This window comes from Ictidomys tridecemlineatus, chromosome 12 (genome assembly GCF_052094955.1).
Source record: "Ictidomys tridecemlineatus isolate mIctTri1 chromosome 12, mIctTri1.hap1, whole genome shotgun sequence".
NCBI classification, from domain to species: Eukaryota; Metazoa; Chordata; class Mammalia; order Rodentia; family Sciuridae; genus Ictidomys; species Ictidomys tridecemlineatus.
The window spans coordinates 74,513,456-74,534,425 of record NC_135488.1 but is presented as its reverse complement, the minus strand read 5'-3'; the positions used below and the strand labels follow the sequence as shown (position 1 = coordinate 74,534,425).

The window sequence follows — 20,970 nt, the reverse complement described above, 5'->3', positions numbered from 1 at the left end:
TCATGTATTTCAAATATGCATATTTTCTATGCTGTATTAGCTGGGAAAAGTCTTGCCATTATTTTTTAGTTTTACCTCATATAAGCATATTTGATGAAAAGGCTGTCCACACTGGGGATTACCACACACTTGATCAGGAATGGTACCATCAAGTTTATAGGCATAACAAATTCCACAATCCATAGTAAAATCCTTCAAAAGAAAAATATTTATATGCATATTTCTTCAAAATGCATAATGTAAGATTAGGGAAAAACAGTACATACACAATATTAAATTTTATATCATTTTTATAAAAGTAACTTGCCATATTAAACACCTAGCAAAGGTACTTATTATATAGTATTTCCTTTTTCATTCAAATATACACAGATGTACCAAATTTCATTTTGGGGCTTTAGGGATTTCATCCATATGCATGAATATATCTATATAGTATGTAAAGAAGGGAACTGACATGATCTAGTAATTACTAACTAAGCTTCAAAAATTTATATAACTACAAGAAGAAGAAAAACATCACCACCACTTAGTATTCTACAACCTTAGTAGCTATGTGAACATCCATTCTTTATCTTTGCAATAGTAGTTTCATTTAAAAAAAATACTGTCATTCTTCAAAAACACATCAAGTTAACTGAAACTATACTTCAGTTATCCATAAGTAGATAATATAGAAGATCCAAACATCTCATTAGCTAATTTCTAATTTCTAATTTCTAATGATAAACGTCTGTCAATCACTCTGCTGCTGAAGACCATGAAAAAAAGTACATTTAAAACCACCAAAGGTTAACAAGTTCTCTGATATAAAAATTTGTAGTTCAGAGGTCTGTGTTAGAACATTATTCTAATTCCCTCCCTTTTAGCCTCATTTTTCTGAGAGAAGCATTTAAATTTAATTATGCAACACAATGTGGAATATCAAAGCACTGATAAAACTTACAGATTTTTCCAGGATACCACGAGCTGGAAAATCAATTTCTAAAACATCTTTCAAATTTTGTAATAGACTGTTTTCTGGATCCCTAAAAGCATGAAGAAAAAAAACATATACATACATACACAGTCATATATTTGCTATAAAATTTGTGAAATCATAGACAAATTAATATATTGCCAAGATACTTACCACAAATGTATGTTCCTGCTCAGCTTAATTCCCAGGGGTTTTACCACTTCAGATATTAAAACAACAAAAAAAGTTAAATAATTTAGGGTTTTCTCTCATTTTATACAGCCACATTTGATACAGAAAGTAAACTTCTGAATTATTTGACTTGAAAACCTAAATCATAACGCATTGTGTTAATTAAAAGTATATAATTCACAATGAGAAATTTTCATTTAAAGTAATTACTATTTCTTTTTTTTTTAATATTTATTTTTTAGTTATTGGCGGACACAATATCTTTGTTTGTATGTGGTGCTGGGGATCGAACCCGGGCTGCATGCATGCCAGGCCAGCGCGCTACCGCTTGAGCCACATCCCCAGCCCCAGGAATTACTATTTCTAATTCAGAATTATATTTAACAGTGGTAGCCAAGAACTTTATGTTTCTGTTAAAAATATTTCTGAGTTCTGATACCATGGTCGGCTCCAAGAAAGCAGCATTCAGGAAGCATAGTAGGATGCCTGGGGTCCACTTCTATATTTATGGAAGCATTATTTCCTAGAACAAAAGAAGATTAAAGTTTTCACAAGTGTAACAGTTCATCAAGCCAACAAAGACATGTCAGTCTGACTGCCAATTTTACTGTATACCCACTCAAGTAAAGATTAACGAAATGTTTTATTAAAAGGTAATTTTGAAATCATGATCATCAGTAAAGATTCATGGATCTCAAGTTTATAAAAAAAAACAGGCAATTTCTAATGTAAGTTGGGATTCTGGTCAATTCTGTTACAAAAAAGTTCCAATAAATATAATTTTAAACACCTGAAAATAAAACCTAATCATCTTTTTCCCTACCTAATGCAATTCTGCGTGCTGTTGCACTCCGGGTAGGTTTTTCTGGCTCAAGTACCCAGGTCTTCTCATCAATTTCATCCATAACATCCCAGAATGCCTTCAGTGATTCTAATGCTGCCAAAAACTGACTATGAATGCTTATTAAGGAGCCCTGTGTAAAGATGAAAGCTGAATAAGTTATATGGCACTCTACCAATAGGAAATAATCTTTCCCTCAAAATACCTCAATTTAGAAATTTTAAGCTCTGTTTCATTTCAGCTAGAAGGTGGACTCCAACAAACAAAACAACTCTCCCTGCATTACATCTCTTTATCTCCACTAGCATTAACAGGATTCTTTTTCTGTCAATAGATTACATCCTTTATAGAGAAATAAATTTTTTAAACCCATATTTTTATGACATATTATATATATAGCATAGTAATTACTAACATATGAACAACTTTATTAATGTATACTATATATCTAATGTATTGAGCATAGTGTCTATATGTCGATATGAAAATATTTGTGCTACAAAATGAAGTCCAGTACAGTATTGTCATTTTATTATAAAACTATCAAACTTTATCATTAAGAAATACCTTTGCAGTTCTAATTAGGCAAAATATACAAAAAAGGTTTAACATATTTTTCAATAATTCAGATAACCATGATTTAACTTTTAGTTCATCTGAGTTTTGTGTTTAAGATATTAATCCTTTGTGGGAGTTAGCCTAAATAAATTTTCAGTAAAAGCCACCACCAATTTTTTAAAAGTTTTTATTTTTACTCCCCCCTCCCACTCCTTTGGTAGTATTATGGATTGTGCTCAGGGTCACTTTACCACTAAGCTATATCCTTGCTCCTTTTTATTTGAAATAGGGTTTCACCAAATTTGGTGAAGCTGGCCTTGAACTTACAATTCTCCTGTCTAGGTCTCTTGAGTCACTAGGATAACAGGTGTGCGCCACCATTCCCAGCCTTTAAATAAAGTCAAAGTCACTTATAAAATAATGTGATATGTTTAAAAGACACAACTATTTTCTAAGCATTTTTTATATAAAAAGTAAAATGATTTGAAAAGAAAGGGTGCAGTTACTCTTTCAAATAAGCAAAACATAATTAAAATAGTATAAATGTACTAGGCCAATGTGACATAAGCCAACAATGCAAGAATAAGACATAACCTGTGTAAGATAAAGAAAGTAGCCACTCCTTACACATGTATCTTACTCCTGGTGCTTAAGGAAAACGAATTCCATGTCATCACTTCTATCAGTGTTTATAGTTAGATGAATTCATGGCTCAGTTTCATCAAGCTGAGTTCAACTCTTTCACACAAAAGAAAAAAAGTAAGAGTAGGAACTAGAGCTTAATGTCTGAAAATAACTTTTTAAGACACTAAGGGTAGAATGTCTTTTCTGGTCTATCATACCTACAGATTTGGAAGAAAGAATCCAGCAATCAGAAAACTAACTTCCCAAGTAACTAGCTTTTAAATAAGTATAGCAGTCTTTTCCTTTCTCATTCTCCCCATAAAATGTATTCATAATATTTTATTTGAAAGTATTTCCAAATGTCCATTTCTCTTACATGCAGCTACAAATAAAATTCTAACTGTAGTTTTAAAAAAATATTTTTAGTTGTAGATAGACACAATACCTTTGTTTACTTAGTTTTTTATGTGGTGCTGGAGATCAAACCCAGTGCCTTACACATGCTAAGCAAGTGCCCTACCACTAAGCCACAACCCCAGCCCTTCTAACCGCATTTTGAACAGAAAATAAGATATTTCAAAATAAGAAATGAGCCAATAACAGGAAAAAAAAAAAAAAGCACGCGCGAGAAAATAACATCAAAAAAAAGGGAAACAATCCTCAAACTAGAGATAACTTGGTATTTATAGAAAAAGTGCATTTTATTTTTATTTTATTTTTTTTTTTAGAGAGAGGAGAAGGAGAGAGAGAGAGAGAGAGAGAATTTATTTATTTATTTTAGTTCTCGGCAGACACAACATCTTTGTTGGTATGTGGTGCTGAGGATCGAACCCGGGCGGCACGCATGCCAGGCGAGCGCGCTACCGCTTGAGCCACAACCCAGTCCCAGAAAAAGTGCATTTTAAATCCTAAAAACCATTATCAGATTTCATAAACACACACACATACCATAAATGACAAGGAATAATGTAAGTAAAATTAAAGTTAGTTTTATTTCAATAAGTATTTTACAGGGAAATTATCTAAACTATTTTTTTCAAAATAAAAAAAAAAAGGCAACTCATTTTGTAATACAAGCAGTTTCATATCTCACCAAAACTACTATGCTGTTTTAAGATTTACTGTTTTGGCCAATTTGCCATCTGAAAAATAAAATGAAAAATGGATCAAAGAAAATGTTCCGAAACGGGTGAGAGGGTGAGAACAAAAATTGTGAGATAACATTAAGATGAAACAAAACAAAAAATGCAGCTATGTAAAGCAACCTGAGCTCTCATACTCCTGGTGGGCATGTAAAATGGCACCGACTGCTTTTGGAAAGATCTGGCAACTGCATGTCTTTAAAAACTGAACATATCCATATCCTGTTACCTAACAAGTCTAAGAGCAATGAAAAGATATGTCTATGACAAGACTTCCCCCAGAAAGCTCTTTGCAGCTATGTTCCCAAGAACCCTTACTAAAGCTTTATTCTCAACAACCCAAAACTAGAAATAATCCAGATGCCCATCAATAGAAAAAAAAAGGATAAATAAATCCCAGTAAATTCAAGTGACAGAGTACCACTCAGGAATAAAAAGAGAAAATTATTAAAATATGTCATAACATGGATAAATTTCAAAACTATGCTGGGTGAAATAAGCCTACATACGAAGAATATATACTATCTGCTACTGTTTATATGAAGTTTGGAACAGGCATAATTAAGCTATCGGAAAAATATCAAAATAATGGTGATTTACTAGAAGAGATAGGACCCTGGGATGGAACTACTGCATTTTGAATATGGACTGCACAGGTGTGTCCACTTACTGGGTTGATAGTATACTTCAGATTTGTGCATTTCATTGTTTTCAAATTGTACAAAGTAAAAGGTTTGCATGCTGATGTATTTTAGAAAGTGTTCTAATACTAGCAAATTATTTTGCAAGGCACTAAAAATCAGATGGCTTCATGGATGGATAGAGTGATGAATAAATGTAAAGATATATAATAAAGTAAGTACAGTAAATGTTAAGTGTAGAATCTAAATAGTGGATATATGGGTATTCATCATAAACTTTTTCAAGGTTTCTGTGTGTTTGAACATTTATAATACAATATTAAAAGGGAAATGAATCTTTAAAATATTAAATTATATCAATTATGCATGAGTTATTTATTATAACTGAAAAGGTTTAATAATTAGCCTTTTAAAATAAATTTTTAAGTCTATATAATTAACTTTTTAAATATATTAGGGTTAAATAGTAAACTTGCAATCATGTCTTCCTAGGAAAAAAGATTATAAGTAAATTATAATCTTTAAAATGAAATGTCTATGACAGGCATTCTTAATCAGACAATCTTAAAAGGATTAAAAAATATATTCTCCAACTTTTTAGTAAAATTCACCCTTTCCTTCAACTATGAATATAATTTTTAAAAAACCCACTGAAATACTATCAGCACATCTTTCTCTAAAATAAAAATCACACAGGAATAACTCAAATAACACTAATATATATTCTACACAGACATTCCTTTTCAATTGATCTTAGTTCAGAGCAGCCTTTGGCACTGGGACTTTTAAAAGTTTCCCCAGTGATTCTAACATGCAGACAAGGTTGAGAACCACTGGTGGAACGATGAATAGCCATGCTTGTTATAGTTTAAATGGTCCCAGAGTCATACTTGTATAAGATTCAGGCAATCCAGACTGTAAGGAAAAAAGCATCCTTCAGAACATTTTCATCATAACTTTAATAAGTAATATTTCATTTTTATAATAAATTTTGGGATATTAGGGACTATATGAGTTTGTAAAAGTAGAATTCATTTTATAAAATATCAAAGAAAATACTTTATCTTCAACTTAAAATTCTCAATTGTTAACCACATTTAACAAACTATGAGTCAAGCAATGAAGAAAGCTAGTCTTCATTTATAGTACAAAGTAATACAAATTAAATAAGTAAATACTACATAAATGAATTCTGACCTAATACATTCAATTCAGCAAATATAAATAATGTGTTTACCAAGTGTTATTCTGTATGCTAGATTCTGATGATGTTAAGAATACAGAGCAAGAGTGGTAGCACATGCCTATAATCTCAGCAACTTGGGAGTCTGAGGCAGGAAGATCACAAGTCCCAGGCAAGCCTCAGCAACGTAGCAAGGCCCTAAGTAACAGTGAGAACCTGTCTCAAACTAAAAAAGTTCTGGGGGCATAACTCAGTGGTTAAGTGCCCCTGGGTTCAATTCCTGGTACAAAAAAAAAAAAAAAAAGGAAAAAACTGTGTTAAGACATAGACTGTAGTCAAATCTCAAGGCGCATTCGTAACTCCACCATGTACAGTTGCGTCTCTCAGCAAGTTAGTTAATCGCATTTAGTTTCTTGTGTTAGCTTTCTGTCACTATAATAAAGTACTTGTGTTAATTAACTATGTTAGTCATCGTTTTGTCATGGTTTCGGGGGTTTTCGTCCACAGTTGGCTGGATCTATTACTCTGAAGTGAGGCAGAACATCACAGCAGAAGGGTGTGGCAGAGGAAAGCTGCTCAGCTCACAACAGCAGGGAAGAAGGGAAGTGGGGAGGGGCAGCAGGGACATGATATAGTGGTAGAGGACACAGACCCCAGTGACCTCTTGGTCCAATCATGTTCCATGTGCCCAGTTTCCACCACCTTACGTAGTCCATGCAGTTACCAATGATTAATCCACTGATGAGGTCAGAGGCCTCACAATCGAATCACTTCCCAAAAGCCCCACCTCTGGACAATGCTGCACCAGGGACCAAGCCTTCAATACACGAGCCTTGGGAGAACATTACAGATCCAAACCATAACATTAACTTATCAAGTGCAAAGATTTACCTCATTTCACAGTTCTGTAGTTTCCGACTCAAAATCAGGCAAACTCTTCACTTCTGGGCCTCTAATAAGGGTGCCAAATGGCAATGGCAGGGAGCATGTGGTGGAGCAAAATGCTCATCTCACTGCAGGAAACCAAAAGAAAGCAGCAGCAGCAGCCTGGGCCCCAACAATTCCCAACAAGGACATATCACCAGTGGCCTATGGACCTCCCAATAAGCTCCACCTCCTAAATGGTGCTGCCCTACGGACCAAGCCTTTAACATATGGGTCTTTGGGGGAATACTTATTTAAACCACAGAAGTTCTATACTATGGAAACAGTGTTACTACTCCGGAGATCTGAATGAGATAATGTATACAAAACACTAATTGTGGGCTGGGGTTGTGGCTCAGTGGCAGAGCACTTGCCTAGCATGCATGAGGCACTGGGTTCGATCCTCAGCACCACATAAATGTAAAATAAAGATATTGTGTCCACCTAAAACTAAAAAATAAACATTTAAAAAACCACTAATTGTTTATTATATAGTAAATGTTTCAATTTTGCAGCCATTACTGTAAAACATTATTGTAAGTTCACAGCCCAATAAAGGAAATGGAAAACAGGATGTACTGTATTATGTTAGGGAAAATATTGCTACCATTAGTATATAATGGATTATTGATCAAATCAATAAGGAAAATAGAAATGAACAGATAAAAATATTAAACTGGGGGATAGTGGGAGAATTCCCTAAAGACAAAATATGCATGATCTAATAAAAAATATTCACTCAATGAGACCTGTCTCTAAATAAAATACAAAACAGGGCTGGGGAAGTGGCTCAGTAGCTTAGTGACCCTGAATAGGGTAAGCAAAGGTTAGAAGATGATGATGAAAAAAAAAAATAATAAAGTACACTGGATAGGGAATATGTATTCTCTGAAATAGCTTTTCCTTCAGTAACAGCTCAATCCCACACAGTTTGGCTCTTTTCTCACCAGACTCCCATTATTAGTCACTACTTTATCACAGAACCTCAGTAAACAGACAAACATTTTACAGGTCCTATGGGACCCTGATCCATGACCTTAATCTACTCCAGACTAATCAACAGTAGTTTTGTTCTGAATCTGTTCTAATTACTTTATTCCATTTCTTCATTAGCCCCTGGTTAGTGTGGTTAAAAAACAACCTAACCCTCTTAATAATGACAATTTTGATATTCTTGTTTGTACTTTTTATTTTCTACAATAACACATTATTTTTATAATCATAAAAAAGCCTGGGTAAAAATAGATATAAAAGGTCAGATAGCCATCCTTTCATTTCATGATATATGTAATATACCAAAAAATATGTTGTCAGTAAAACTAATAGGATTATGTTGAGGCCTCTGATACTAGGATACAAATGCCCAGTTCATAAGCAAGTCACAGCTCTAATCTTAAAAGTAATGAGGTATCTGAGATATGGTTAGCCTCTCTAAAGCTTTAAAAACTGTAATTATAAATGTAGGTGTGCAACAGATAACTTATAAGGTAACTTCCAGGCCTAAAAGTCAAGAATTCTAAATCTAACTGTTTGAAAATCCATAAAGTAATGCTTTCCACTTAAAGAATCCATATTCGCTTTTAAGATGCCAATTACTATAATGTACTCCCATTTATTTCAAATTCTCATTTGTAAACAGATTTTGTCAAATTATATATAAATGCATATCTATTAAATATAATGTATATTTGATTTACTGTAATATTTTATCTTGATCAAAAGAACTTTCATATAAAAATATTAGCTTTTAGGTAGAAATAAAAATATTTAGATTACATTATATTTTACGGTCTCCACATATTTAAGTCAAAATGTATTACGTGATTATTATTTTCTAAAATATATAGCAAAGATTGCAATCGCCCCTCAAAATTGAATTTTTGAAATAGGTTTAGAACCACAAATTTCTAGCAGGAATAGCAAAGCAGTTATATGGACTAAATATACTAAAGACCCAAAATTTATACTCAGAGCATTGTGACTGAAGAATTCACAAACTTACAGTGTACATACATACAGTGCTAAGATTAAAAGAAATATAATAGAAGGAAAAAAGACCAGAAAAATTTGAGAAGACAATAGAAACTAACTGCAGAAAAAGGTCAAGTAAACCTATACACATACATCTATGTGGCTGAAGGCCCAAAACAATAAACTCTCTCATAAAGAAGAAAAGTAGCTCACAATCCATTACCATAATGCTGAAGCCTCTCAACTAAAATTCTGGTGTGGTGGAAGAAAGATGTAAAACAGACTGTCTTTAAGACACCTACCACAAAAATATTTAAGAAATTTTTAAAAATAAAGAGGAAACATTATGAGAAACCTGGAAAATACCAAAAGGTTAAAAAGAAAGAGCAGCCACAAACATTTTACTTCAACTACTTCAAGGTTTGCAACAAAGGTCTATGTTCAAGGTCAACCACAATAGATTTTTTTTTGGTCCATTTTAATGTAGGGTTCTGCTACAGCAGGGGGGAAAAGGGGGAGAGCTATGAATGAACAAGAGAAATTGGGAAACTGCCTCTAAAATGTTACATGCACAAGGCACACAAGAGCTAAGTTAACAAGGAGCTATCCCGTGATACAGAATGTAATCTTTCTATGGTAAAAAACGAAGGTCAGAAGAATTCTAAGTATTACTTTTGGGGGAATAGGATACTACAAACTGAACCCAGGGTACTAAGCTATAGCCCCCACCCTTTTTATTTTTTATTTTGAAACAGGATCTCATTTAGTTCATCAGGGCCTCACTAAGTTTCTGAGTCTGGTTTGAAGCTTGTGATCCTCCTGCCTCAGCCTCCCAGTTGCTGGGATTACAGGTGTATGCCACTGCCAAAGTATTACTCTTAAAGTATTTAGCACCAAGCCGAAGTACTACTTTTAGAGGAAAAGACATCTCCAAATGATTTGGAAAGCAAACATAAATAATAAATCATTCCAAAATTAAGTTCACTTAAGACAGTGAAATTCTCTGCACCCGAATCAGGTGTCTGGATTACTCTGTACATAGGTTTTACCATTAAAACAACAACAACAACAAATGTTATTTGGGATCCCTGTGTTGATTTACTAAAATTTTCTGAACACAGACAATTGAAAAGATTTCTAAATCAACCATCCATCCATTCAGTATATCTTTTCCATTTAAATCTTGAGATCATGAACCATTAGTAAGTTAGTTTGGCCAAAGATCATCAAATGATGACTTTAACAGAAAACAAAGACTTATTCTATTTCCTGAATAGTTTTACAATTCCAAAACTAGCCACTATTCCAAAGCCCACTCAGGCTCTTTTTGCAACACTTTCCAATTTTCATGCTGGAACATGTACATAAATCAAGTATCCCAATATCTGAGCAGGGTAAGGCCAGGTTGGTTATTTTGTTCATGTTTAATAAATAAACCATATCATTATTCCCAAACCTTAAAGGTGTCATTTTTTCTAATTATTGCTTATGGAGCATAAGCAGTGAATAAAGGAAATTCTTCTTGGAGCTAATAAGTATCATTAGTGAAAGAGGTTTGTGATCTGGTTTTTCTTACCACGTCATCAATTCATTGATGAATTATTTATATGCTTAGATCCAAACTCTTCAAAACATAGTAGTACCTATAACTGAAATACTGAGAAACACTTTTCTTTCATTCTACAAATTAGCTATAAATGCAGCTAAAATGTTAGTGCCTACAGTCCACTGCTACTCATTCGAATTGTGGTTACAAGTCAAAAGAAGTTGATAGCAATTGTGAGGAAGATTACAATTTTCTAGGGTCAAGGATATCATTTTAAAGAAGCCTAGTGCAGCCTTTGATTTATAAATTGATTTTAAAGAAGGTCTGCCAAGTTAAACAATATAGGAAATCATATGTAGTTGCATAGGTTTTGTTCAGTCCTGAAAAACAAGTCAAATAATCACCTAGCAAACATCAGAATTTTTTTAAAAGGTGAATTTCCAGAGTGTTGTATTTAGAACACAGTCCTATGCCATATTTATCTGTAGCATATGACAATGACAATTTGAGTATGAGATGCCTTCAGAAAGCAAAGCCTGAGACAAAGGCTTATCTGAGGCAAGTGTGTTGGAAATGAACTTAGAGAGTGGGAGTAAGGACTGGACAGGAGGAAAAGTGAAAATAAGGGTGTGTTTTCAGGCCAGCCACTGTGCTTAATAGTGGCTTTACAAGAAGCTGTAAAGAATTCTAAGAAATTCCTGTCCTAGAAATAGAATCCAGAAACATTTATTACTGGCTTCCATTCCCCACTGTTCAAGTTGCCTTTAGGAGGATTAATTTTCTTACATTTCCAGGTTTGCACACACATATGTATACCTAGTGACTCCCCCAAGTACCCTTGGTCAGAGAGTGAAAATTGAGAATGGTAAAGCTGAGGTGGGGTGTTTTGTGAAGACCTACCATTATGAAGCTGACTAAAGCAAAGTAGCTCAGAGTGTTGCAGAGGAAGTGAAGTAGGAAGCAATCATTTGACACCTAGCCAAAGGTCATCAGGCACATGAAGTTCAATTCTCCGAGTTAAGTAAGTACATTTTGGAGACTTTTTTTCACAAAAAGTCAATTTACATACAGCTTTAATGGTCATAAAAGAGTTATCCTTAAGAAATTAGAATACTTTCTTAAGAAACTAGAAATATATGGGTTTTCTTGAGCTTTGAAAGTTCTTGACCTATTCTGAAGACAAATGCATTATCAAGTATATAATTTCTAAATATTTTCTCTTAGTCTGTGTGTCTTGCTGTTTCATTCTATTAATAGTACCTTTTTCAATGATAGAAATTTTTTATTTTGATGAAGTCTAATTTTGTATTTCATGGTATAATAAGAAAATTCTGCCTAACCTAAAGCTACTAACACATTCTCCCATGTTTCTTCTAGAAGTTTTGTAGTGTTAGGTTTTACATTAAGGTTATGATCCATTAGGAACTAATTTTGATATATTATTAAATTATTATTAAATTTCTTCTTTTGACACACAGACATCCAATTGTTTCATCACCAGTTGTTAAAAAGACTGTCCTTCTTATATTGAAATGTCCTTGTATGTTTGTTGAAAACAGCTATCTATATATGAATGAGTTTATTTCTAAAATTTTCTATTTCGGTGACCTGTGTGTCTACCTTTTGACAGTATCACATTATCTTGAAAAAGGTGGATTAACAAGTTTTTAGTTCAGGAAGGGTTAGTTCTCCCACTTTGTTCTTTTTCAGGATTAGTTCAATTATTGCATAGGTCATTTGCATTGTTATATGAATTTTAAAATGATTTTTCAATTTGTAAAAAAAAATGTTCAAATTTTGATTTGGGTTACACTGAATCTACAGATCAATATGTGGAGAACTGACTTCTTTTTTTTAGGTAAGTAATTTTATTTTAATAAAAGTTCAATGAAAATTGGTAAATAAATTCTTCAAAAATAGTAACTCTTCTTATAACTAACAATTTGTTCTTTCATCCTAATTTCAAAACTAATTGAGGAAAAAATGTCAATGAAAGAGAGGTTAGTTTTATTATCTACTGTGATTCTTGGTTTTTAATGTCAACTTGACTAAGTTGTAGTGCCCTGTGATCAACACTAATTGTTGCCATGAAGACTTATACATATGTGGATAACTTCCACCACTGGTTGACCTGAAATAAGGAGACTACTTTCACTTGGTCAGGGTGAAATGGTAGCGGTGCACCTGATCCAGCCACTAAAAGAATATATATATATATATAAAAAAAAAGTCTACTGGAAGAAATTTTTCCTTAAGATTCAATAAATCTTCCAACCCATAAATTTGATGTGTCTCTCCTTTAATGTAGACATTTAGGCAAAAATGTGCAGGCACTTCAACAAAGATATCTGGATGATAAATAAGCACATGAAAAGATGTTCAACACCACTGTTCATTAAGTAACTGTAAATTAAAATCACTTTTGAGAGAGCATTAAATGCAGATTACAGTGATGCAAATGAAACTGAGTGACTGTACCAAATGTAAACAAGGAAGCAGCTGAATAAGAAGCCTCAAACACTACTGTCAGGAATGGAAAGCAGCACAACCAGCTCAGAAAATAGTTTGGCAATTTCTTATAAAGTTAAAAAGATACCCCTCCTATGTGATCCAGCCAGTACTCTCCTATGTATTTGCCCTGAAGAAATGAAAATATGTTTATACAACACTGAATTAATGTGCAACAGCACATCCTAAAAACAACCCACATGTATATCCACAGGTCAATGTGGAATTTATGTGGTACACCCACAAACACTTAGCAATAAAAAAAAAAAAATGAACACACTACAACATGGATGAAGTAATTCAAAGTAATTACACTGCAGAAAGAAACCTGACATCAAAAATCACAAAAAATATGTAAATTCTACAAAATGCAAATTAATCTAGTGATAGAAAGCAGAGGGACCAGGGAAGAGACAGCAGAGACAGAAAGAACTGGAGACAGGGACTACAAAGGGGAAGGACACTTGGGTGTGACAAATGTTTATTTGTCACATCTGGATATATCTGGATTGTACAGATGATTTCATGGGTAAATATTTGTTAAAACACACCAAAGTGTACACTTGAGTATGTTCAGCTTATTATATGTCAATTATACCTCAATAAAGTTGTTTTTTTAACAAAATTCAGATTTCTGGATGGTAATGGATTTATATAGCTATAGCTCCTTTATAATAGTTTTTTTTTCCCAACAATTAGGAACTTAAAAACAAATACAGTATAGCAATATTCCATATAGCAACAATAAAGAAGGTATAACAGTCATAGTTCATACACCATCACTTAAGAGAATGAAATTATATCACTTTTATATATCTATGTCTATAACTTTTAAGTATCTACATAGATATATAAAATATGAATATATTGGAGAAGAAAGGAAGAAAGATATAGATGGGAACTAAGATGTTAGCTATTCCCCCATAACTGTTATTAAATTACGTTAAACAAGGAAAGCACTTAAGCAGGAAAGTGTGAACACTGCCAATCTCAAAATGTAACGCTTATTATCTTTAAAAGCATTTTGTTACTTTTATAATACCTGAAGTGAAGCAATAATGTCAGTCACTTAACCAGATCTTAGAGTATAATATCTTCATCTTAAGTACTATTATTTCCAGTATTTTAATAATGTTCACATAGTCCCAGAATATGATCTTTTGTGCTCTGATGACACTTAAATTAATAGCATAATTTTCTGGTACTTGCAACAGTTGCTTCCCATTCTGATTTTTTTATACTTCCTTATAACACTTGCAGATAAATCCTCTAATAACCATTTTTATCTTTATCTTTAGGGAATTCAAAAGTTTCAATAGAATAAGGAAATATTAAAGATTAAACTTTTTTAAAAATTTTAATGTTGATTGCAATATTTCTAATCAGATATCTTGAAAGAGGTGATAAATCTTCTAAATACTCAGTTCATTTGATCTTTCTTGCTTGCTTCACTGATGATGTTCATCTATAACTGAATACATCTATAACTGAATCTGTTTAATCAAATGCTGTTTGTTGTCAAAGCAATCCACAAAGAAATTATCATCTCTTCAATATTTAAGTTATTTAATTGGCCACTGATCATTAAAATATTAGCTGTTTTCAATTCATGTGAAGAGGGTATCTGCCTGCAAAGCCAAATGAAACAATCATCTCATGTGAAGCCATCATAGAATGACTGCAGCAATTCTACTTTAAAAAAGAAAAGTCTGTCTAGTGCGTGTTGAAAATAGACACTTTCAATTTTGTCCTTAGCTATCCTTGTTTTAAACAAACAAGCCTATTAGTAAAAAATATAAACCAGTCCAGCTTTTCATTCCAGTTAGGTTATATCAAATAAAGGTATAACCTATGCCGCAAAAAAAGTTAGCTCTATCTAATTTTTAATCATTCATACTAAAAACAATGAAATAAAGAAATACATGGCAACAAAAATCTTTACATCAAATAAAGTTAAGTCTAACAGAAAATTAGTGTGTTGCTGACTGCCCATGCTACTCTCATAGCCAGAGCCAGGGAACTAACCACAAATAGTGACATCATTAAATAAATACTGTCCCATTGCTTCCACAACTAACCAACTCCAATACTCTGGTTTGGCTCCCTACATCTATCTGCTAAATTGAATTGGCTTCATCTATCTATTTCACTATAAAAATATGATGGAGTTCTTTCCTAGCTGAAAGAACTAATATCTCTTAGTGATATCTAAGAGATATGTGAATTAACACTTTTCCTTAGTGAATTTTTCTGCCTGCAACCTACTAGACTTTATCTTTAAAATGGGCTATGTTTCTAAAAGAATGTTTTAAAACATAAAAATACTCCCATTCACAAGCACATCAACACCCACACATTCCAAATTAACCCTAGGATTAAAAAAAATAATAAAAGTACAAATAGACAGCCTATCAATTCACCAGAGTCCCTGACAGGAACAAAACCTGAGGTAGAGAATGTTAATAAACAGTATGTGGGTTGTAAGAAATTAACTTTACTGGATAATTAGCTAAAATAATTTTCTTGTATTCAAAGCATTTAAAAATATAAAAAATACCATTAAGAAGTCATTTATAAACTGTTTTTTTTTCTTTTACTTGGTACATCTGCTATGTACAAATATTTCACTGATTTACTCCAAAGGTAACATTATTAGTTTATTTAAGTATGAACAATGTTAACCAATAAAATCAAATAATATTTCTCTTAACATCTTTTATCTGTCCTTACACAATATATAGTCATCTGCTACATCCACATACTTGGTGAAATTGGTAGTTATTTTTCATCAATCATCCCCATTTCATTTTGAACATCAGAAAATTCCTTAATGCTGCATATAAATGGAAACACTATCTACAGTCTTAAAAGTATACATAATTCAATAATAGACCAACTATTTGTTACTATGTATTTATACATATATGTATATACAAATACATAATAATAATACTGCCCCATTGCTTCCACAATTAACCAACTCCAATACTCTGGTTTGGTTCCCTAAATATTGTCTATACAAATACATAATATAAATTTGTGTAAACATATATTATTTCTTTTCCACATGAGCTCTATTTTATTAAAAGCTCACCAATGCACACAACTCCTTACATCACTTTGTACATCTCCATATAGCACTTTCCAATTCAACAGGATTTTCATTCATATCTCAGTTTACTCCAACATGCAATCTATGACAAATTATTATTTCCTTCTTTTTATAAAGTTAAATAAACTATATATATAAGGTCATGAACTGGTAAAGACAGAGACAGGATTTCATCCAGAAGTTTAGACTTTGTTATGCTACAGTAGTCATGCAGAATAAACTATGAAGACTACAATGAACATCTACAGTGAAGACAGATTAACATCAACAGGTAAATCATTTAAACTGTAACTTAAGGTAATAGTAAAAGCACCTGACAAACAACCTGTTCAATAAAACTAGTTTCTTGGGATCTCCAAATTCGCATAAGAATTTTACCATTTCATAGAACTATGTCATTCATGTGTTCACAGTCACAGGTCTCAAATCTTCTACAAAGCTTCGACCAACTTCAATAATACTTGAAATAAACTGAAATTATAGTACATATTTTCTTCTTTAATCTAACTTATAACTGATTGAGATTCAAATTCATACATCTGTTTGACCACTAAAAACATTTACTTAGATCTATCATAGGTATATGGGGTTAAATGAGTTATATAAAATTTAGAAAACTCAGTGAATAAAAAAATAAGATAATTCTTAACTTTAGGAATAACAAAACCAGGATGTTGAAGGAAAAATGATTATAGTTAACTACATACTGTTTACTTGCATAGCATACATAGTCAGAATGACATAAACATTGAATATTTATATCAAAATTATAATATATCTTTTTTGATAAAGAACAAGAGATTAAGAAGTATTCTTGTGTATATAGAGTGGCTCGGCAACAGAGAGAGCAGCCAATTCATTATCCACAGTGGGAAATTGATATACAATGCCTGAAACAAACAAAAGTTAGCATGAATATAAGAGAATGTAATAGCAAATTATAATACTGCTATAGTTTGGATCTCAAATATCTCCCAAAGGTCCATGTATTAAAGGCTTGATCCCCAAAGTGGTGTTACTGTGAAGTAATAGAAACCTTTAAGATATTTTAGGCATGAAGATGTGCTCTTAGAGGGGATAATGGGACTCCAGTCCCTTGCTCTTTCTGTTTTGCATCTGGCCATGAGGTTAATGATTTTACTACACCATTGACTCCTTCCAAGACACTGTCGCACCCCCGGGCCTAGCCCAAGTGAGTCTAAGGATTATCTGGAATAATACATGTACAATATTATCAATAATATTTTGAAAATGAAATTTGCTAAATAATAAAAGAGTTTTTGAAACTATTATACAATAAGATTCCAATTCTAAATAAGGTGTAAAAGGTGATTTTTTGTTTTCTTAATTTTGACTGCTAACATTTCCCTCTTTTTTCCTTCTCTTTTAGAATTAATGCAGAATATTTTTAAAATACATAAGTTATTGAAAAAGGAAAAAAAAGAAAGGCAGTTAATTATAGACTGAGTCTAATAGAACCCATTATTCCTTCTCTCATATTTTTTCTATCATATCACATAATCACAATAATGAACTTTTCTTCTTTTGATCCTTTTTATCCACACCACTATGGCAACAACAATTAAGATTGCCAAGAAAGCAAAAGCATATGTAATTAACCAATTTAGGAATGAACAAAAATTCAGTACTTGAGTTCTCTGACAGAGAAAGCAAAAACAAAGAAAAAAAAACAAGAATTAAAATCTTGTTGTTCACAAGAACTTACACAGGTTACTTACAGTGAAAAATTAAGTTTTGTTTGTCTGTACCCCTGACATTGGATTTGTTATTAACCAAATTTAATTTTCTCAACATATCTGTGAGAGAGAAAAAAGATTCACATACATATGAACTGAGGCAAAGGACAGTCATGTGACTTGTTTGAAATTATACAATTAAGTCAATGGCTGAACTGTAAACAGAACCAAGCATATCCAACTGCTAGTGTGCTGCTCTAACTAATGGATCATGCTCCCTGCTATGTAATAGTACTGTTTCCTTTAATTACAAATTCTTCATTCACCATCAGATTATCAGCCAGAGGCTTTATCATTAGTTTTGCTCTTCATTCATGGCACCATTCCAAGAATATCAGATTTCCATGATAAAAAAAATATAAATACTACTGCTTATTGCATTAACCAGATCTGAAAATCCCAACTGCCTGTGGCAAGGATATTCCACCATATCTGTACCTAATAGCATATTTACAGGTAGAACTGCAATTTTAGCAGCCATTTTTGCTTGATCAATGATCTGGACAAAATGGATCTCATTTTTATTTAATCACATTATCAGTGCATTTATAATTTGACATTAGCACATTCTATAATCTCATTAGTCAACACTATTGACATATATGACCTGAATGTAAAAATTCTAAAGGTAGCAGATTTTTAAGGATATACCTTAGGGGACATGTGATGTTAGGAAGTAGATGAAGATAAAAACCATGAGATGTTCTTACATTCTGTGCTAAAATCTATAAAAGAGAATTTACTGGGTAAACAAATAAAATAAATATCTTTAAAGAGGTATCTAGACACTTGTCTTTGAGAAGCACTTTGTGTTTCTTTGGCACATATCATAGTAGCAATAGTAGCAGCAGCCTTGCCCTTGGTGCTGATTTCTTACTACTCTAAATGTCTCCTCTGAGCCAGAATACACTGGCTGTTGCTGATCATGCTGTGAGACACCTGCACTGGCTACTAGGCTTGTCATGACGCACAAAACCCTACCATCTTCAGCTTGACATTGTGCAAGTTATAATTATTCATCCAAATGAATATGTCAGAGCAGCAGCAGCAGACCTCTCATCAGAGCAAAAGAAAAATACATCAAAACATTATCAACTCAGCAGGAAGACAGGGACCATAAGGAAAATTACCCATTTTTAATATGGATGCCACAAAGCCATGTCTATTATATTACAAAAAGAAAAGAAAATAAAGATCTTCCAAGTGTAAAGTCCAGAAACACTGAATCCAAAGAGAAAATGTACAAAAGCAGACAATGATTTTTAAAATCAATTATCTGAAGCCTATTTACAGTCTCTTAAATATAACTTTACTATTAGATTACAATGGTAACATTTATGCTACATAAAAACCACAACTGTTTAAAAATGGTTAAAACTGAAAATACCCACAAGAATTGTTTTCTGGTGAGTCAGTAAGCAAGGGTAACACATAAGCAAAGTCATCTCATACTGCTTCTTACATTTAAATATATTTAACTAATATTGCCAACCTCATCATACTAAAAGACTCGGAGTTCATACTGCTAATACCATTACCAAAATCCTTATGATGTTTAGCTAGACTCTTATTGATAAATATTTTTAAACATTCAAAATTTTAATATTATATGTAAAAGAAAAACTAAAATTACTCCCATACCTGCACTAATGAAGAAGATATTTCTAAATTGTATATAAATATATAATATATGCAAAGATAATTTCAGATTGCTACCTCATCTTTAAATAAATGTGAAAACTGCTAACTTTTAGAACAAATTATACATAGGAGTTTACCTTTTCAAAAAAAAAAGATATGATTTTCCTGAGACAGAAAAGGCAGAAAACACAAGGATAAGACTGATACATTTGACCACAATGAACGTGTGAAATTCTGTATGATAAAATATATCATATACAAAGTTAAAAGATATGCTATAGGGAGAATATATTTACATTCCACATAACCAACAAAGCACTGGGATTCAAAATAAATTAAGAATGCTCAGAATAAAAAAAAAGCTCAAGCAAAGACTATGAACATAATAATAATGATTATCAATTCTTGATAAAGAATTAAAGTCAGTTTAACTAAGATCATAATAACACTTGGAAAAGATTTGGGAAAGTAAGATTACTATACATAGCTGAATAGTAGTAATCTCAGCAGTATATTTCCTACAATTCAGCATTTTCACTTCTAGGAATAATCCATACAAAAATTCTAACATATATGTACCAGGAAACATGTAAAAGTTTTCATTGTGGACTGCTAGTAAGAAACTGTGAATAACCTTATCAATAGGGCAATGGCTAAATTAACTGGTTGATGGACATAATGGAATGATATACAGCATTTTAAGGTAAAATGTATTAGGCACACAAAAATCATGGATAAGTCACTGAAACAATATTGTATAAAAAATCAAACTACAAATACAGTTTTTAAATATAGTAAAAAGTCTGTAAGGATAGCATACACATCAATTAAATTCCAGAGAAAAGAGATAACTCGTTAGCAGAAAAGCAAATAGGAAAGAAAGGACTGAAAAGGTAATGGGGTCTGTGCTGTTCCCAGAACTTTTTATTTATCAAAGAGAGAGGGGGGAAAAAAAACTAGAGATATATCTGAAGCAAGTGTGAAAAACATTAATACCTGTGAAATTTAAATTATGGATTAAAAAACACTGTAATTTTATCTGTATTTTGCTAACAATATCAGTGTATTTATAACTTCAGAAAAAATGTATGATATTCCAGTTACTAATCAATTTTGTTTCCTTAGCACAACTGCAAAAAGAACTAATAACTATTAAATCAATACCTTGAGTATAAATTATTATTATAGGCACCCCAAACTTATATATACAAGGCCCTGAACCAGTATTAAGTAAGGATACAAAATCTAAAAGAAACTGCCCTCAAAGATATTCCAATCTAGCAGTCACAAACTAACTTTGATTTGATACAAACTTTTCCATAAAGTTTGTACAGTTATCTGCATTTTAAAACAACACTAAAAAACTCATCAA

General features: G+C 32.2%; 2 protein-coding genes across 3 annotated transcripts in view; one reads left to right on the top strand and one right to left on the bottom strand.

The window, feature by feature from the left end:
- Nucleotides 1-20,970, top strand: part of Vrk2 (VRK serine/threonine kinase 2) — a 195,560-nt gene that overhangs the window by 102,279 nt on the left and 72,311 nt on the right. The window lies entirely within an intron of this gene.
- Fancl (FA complementation group L) overlaps nt 1-20,970 on the bottom strand; it is a 92,409-nt gene that overhangs the window by 31,198 nt on the left and 40,241 nt on the right. For both annotated transcript variants that reach the window (XM_040270938.2, XM_005322031.3), the window contains exons 8-12: nt 1,974-2,124; nt 1,590-1,673; nt 1,133-1,178; nt 947-1,028; nt 76-192 (exon numbers count right to left, since the gene is read on the bottom strand). In XM_040270938.2, coding sequence (XP_040126872.1) covers nt 76-192; nt 947-1,028; nt 1,133-1,178; nt 1,590-1,673; nt 1,974-2,124 — 480 coding nt within the window. The remainder of the gene's footprint in view (nt 1-75; nt 193-946; nt 1,029-1,132; nt 1,179-1,589; nt 1,674-1,973; nt 2,125-20,970) is intronic.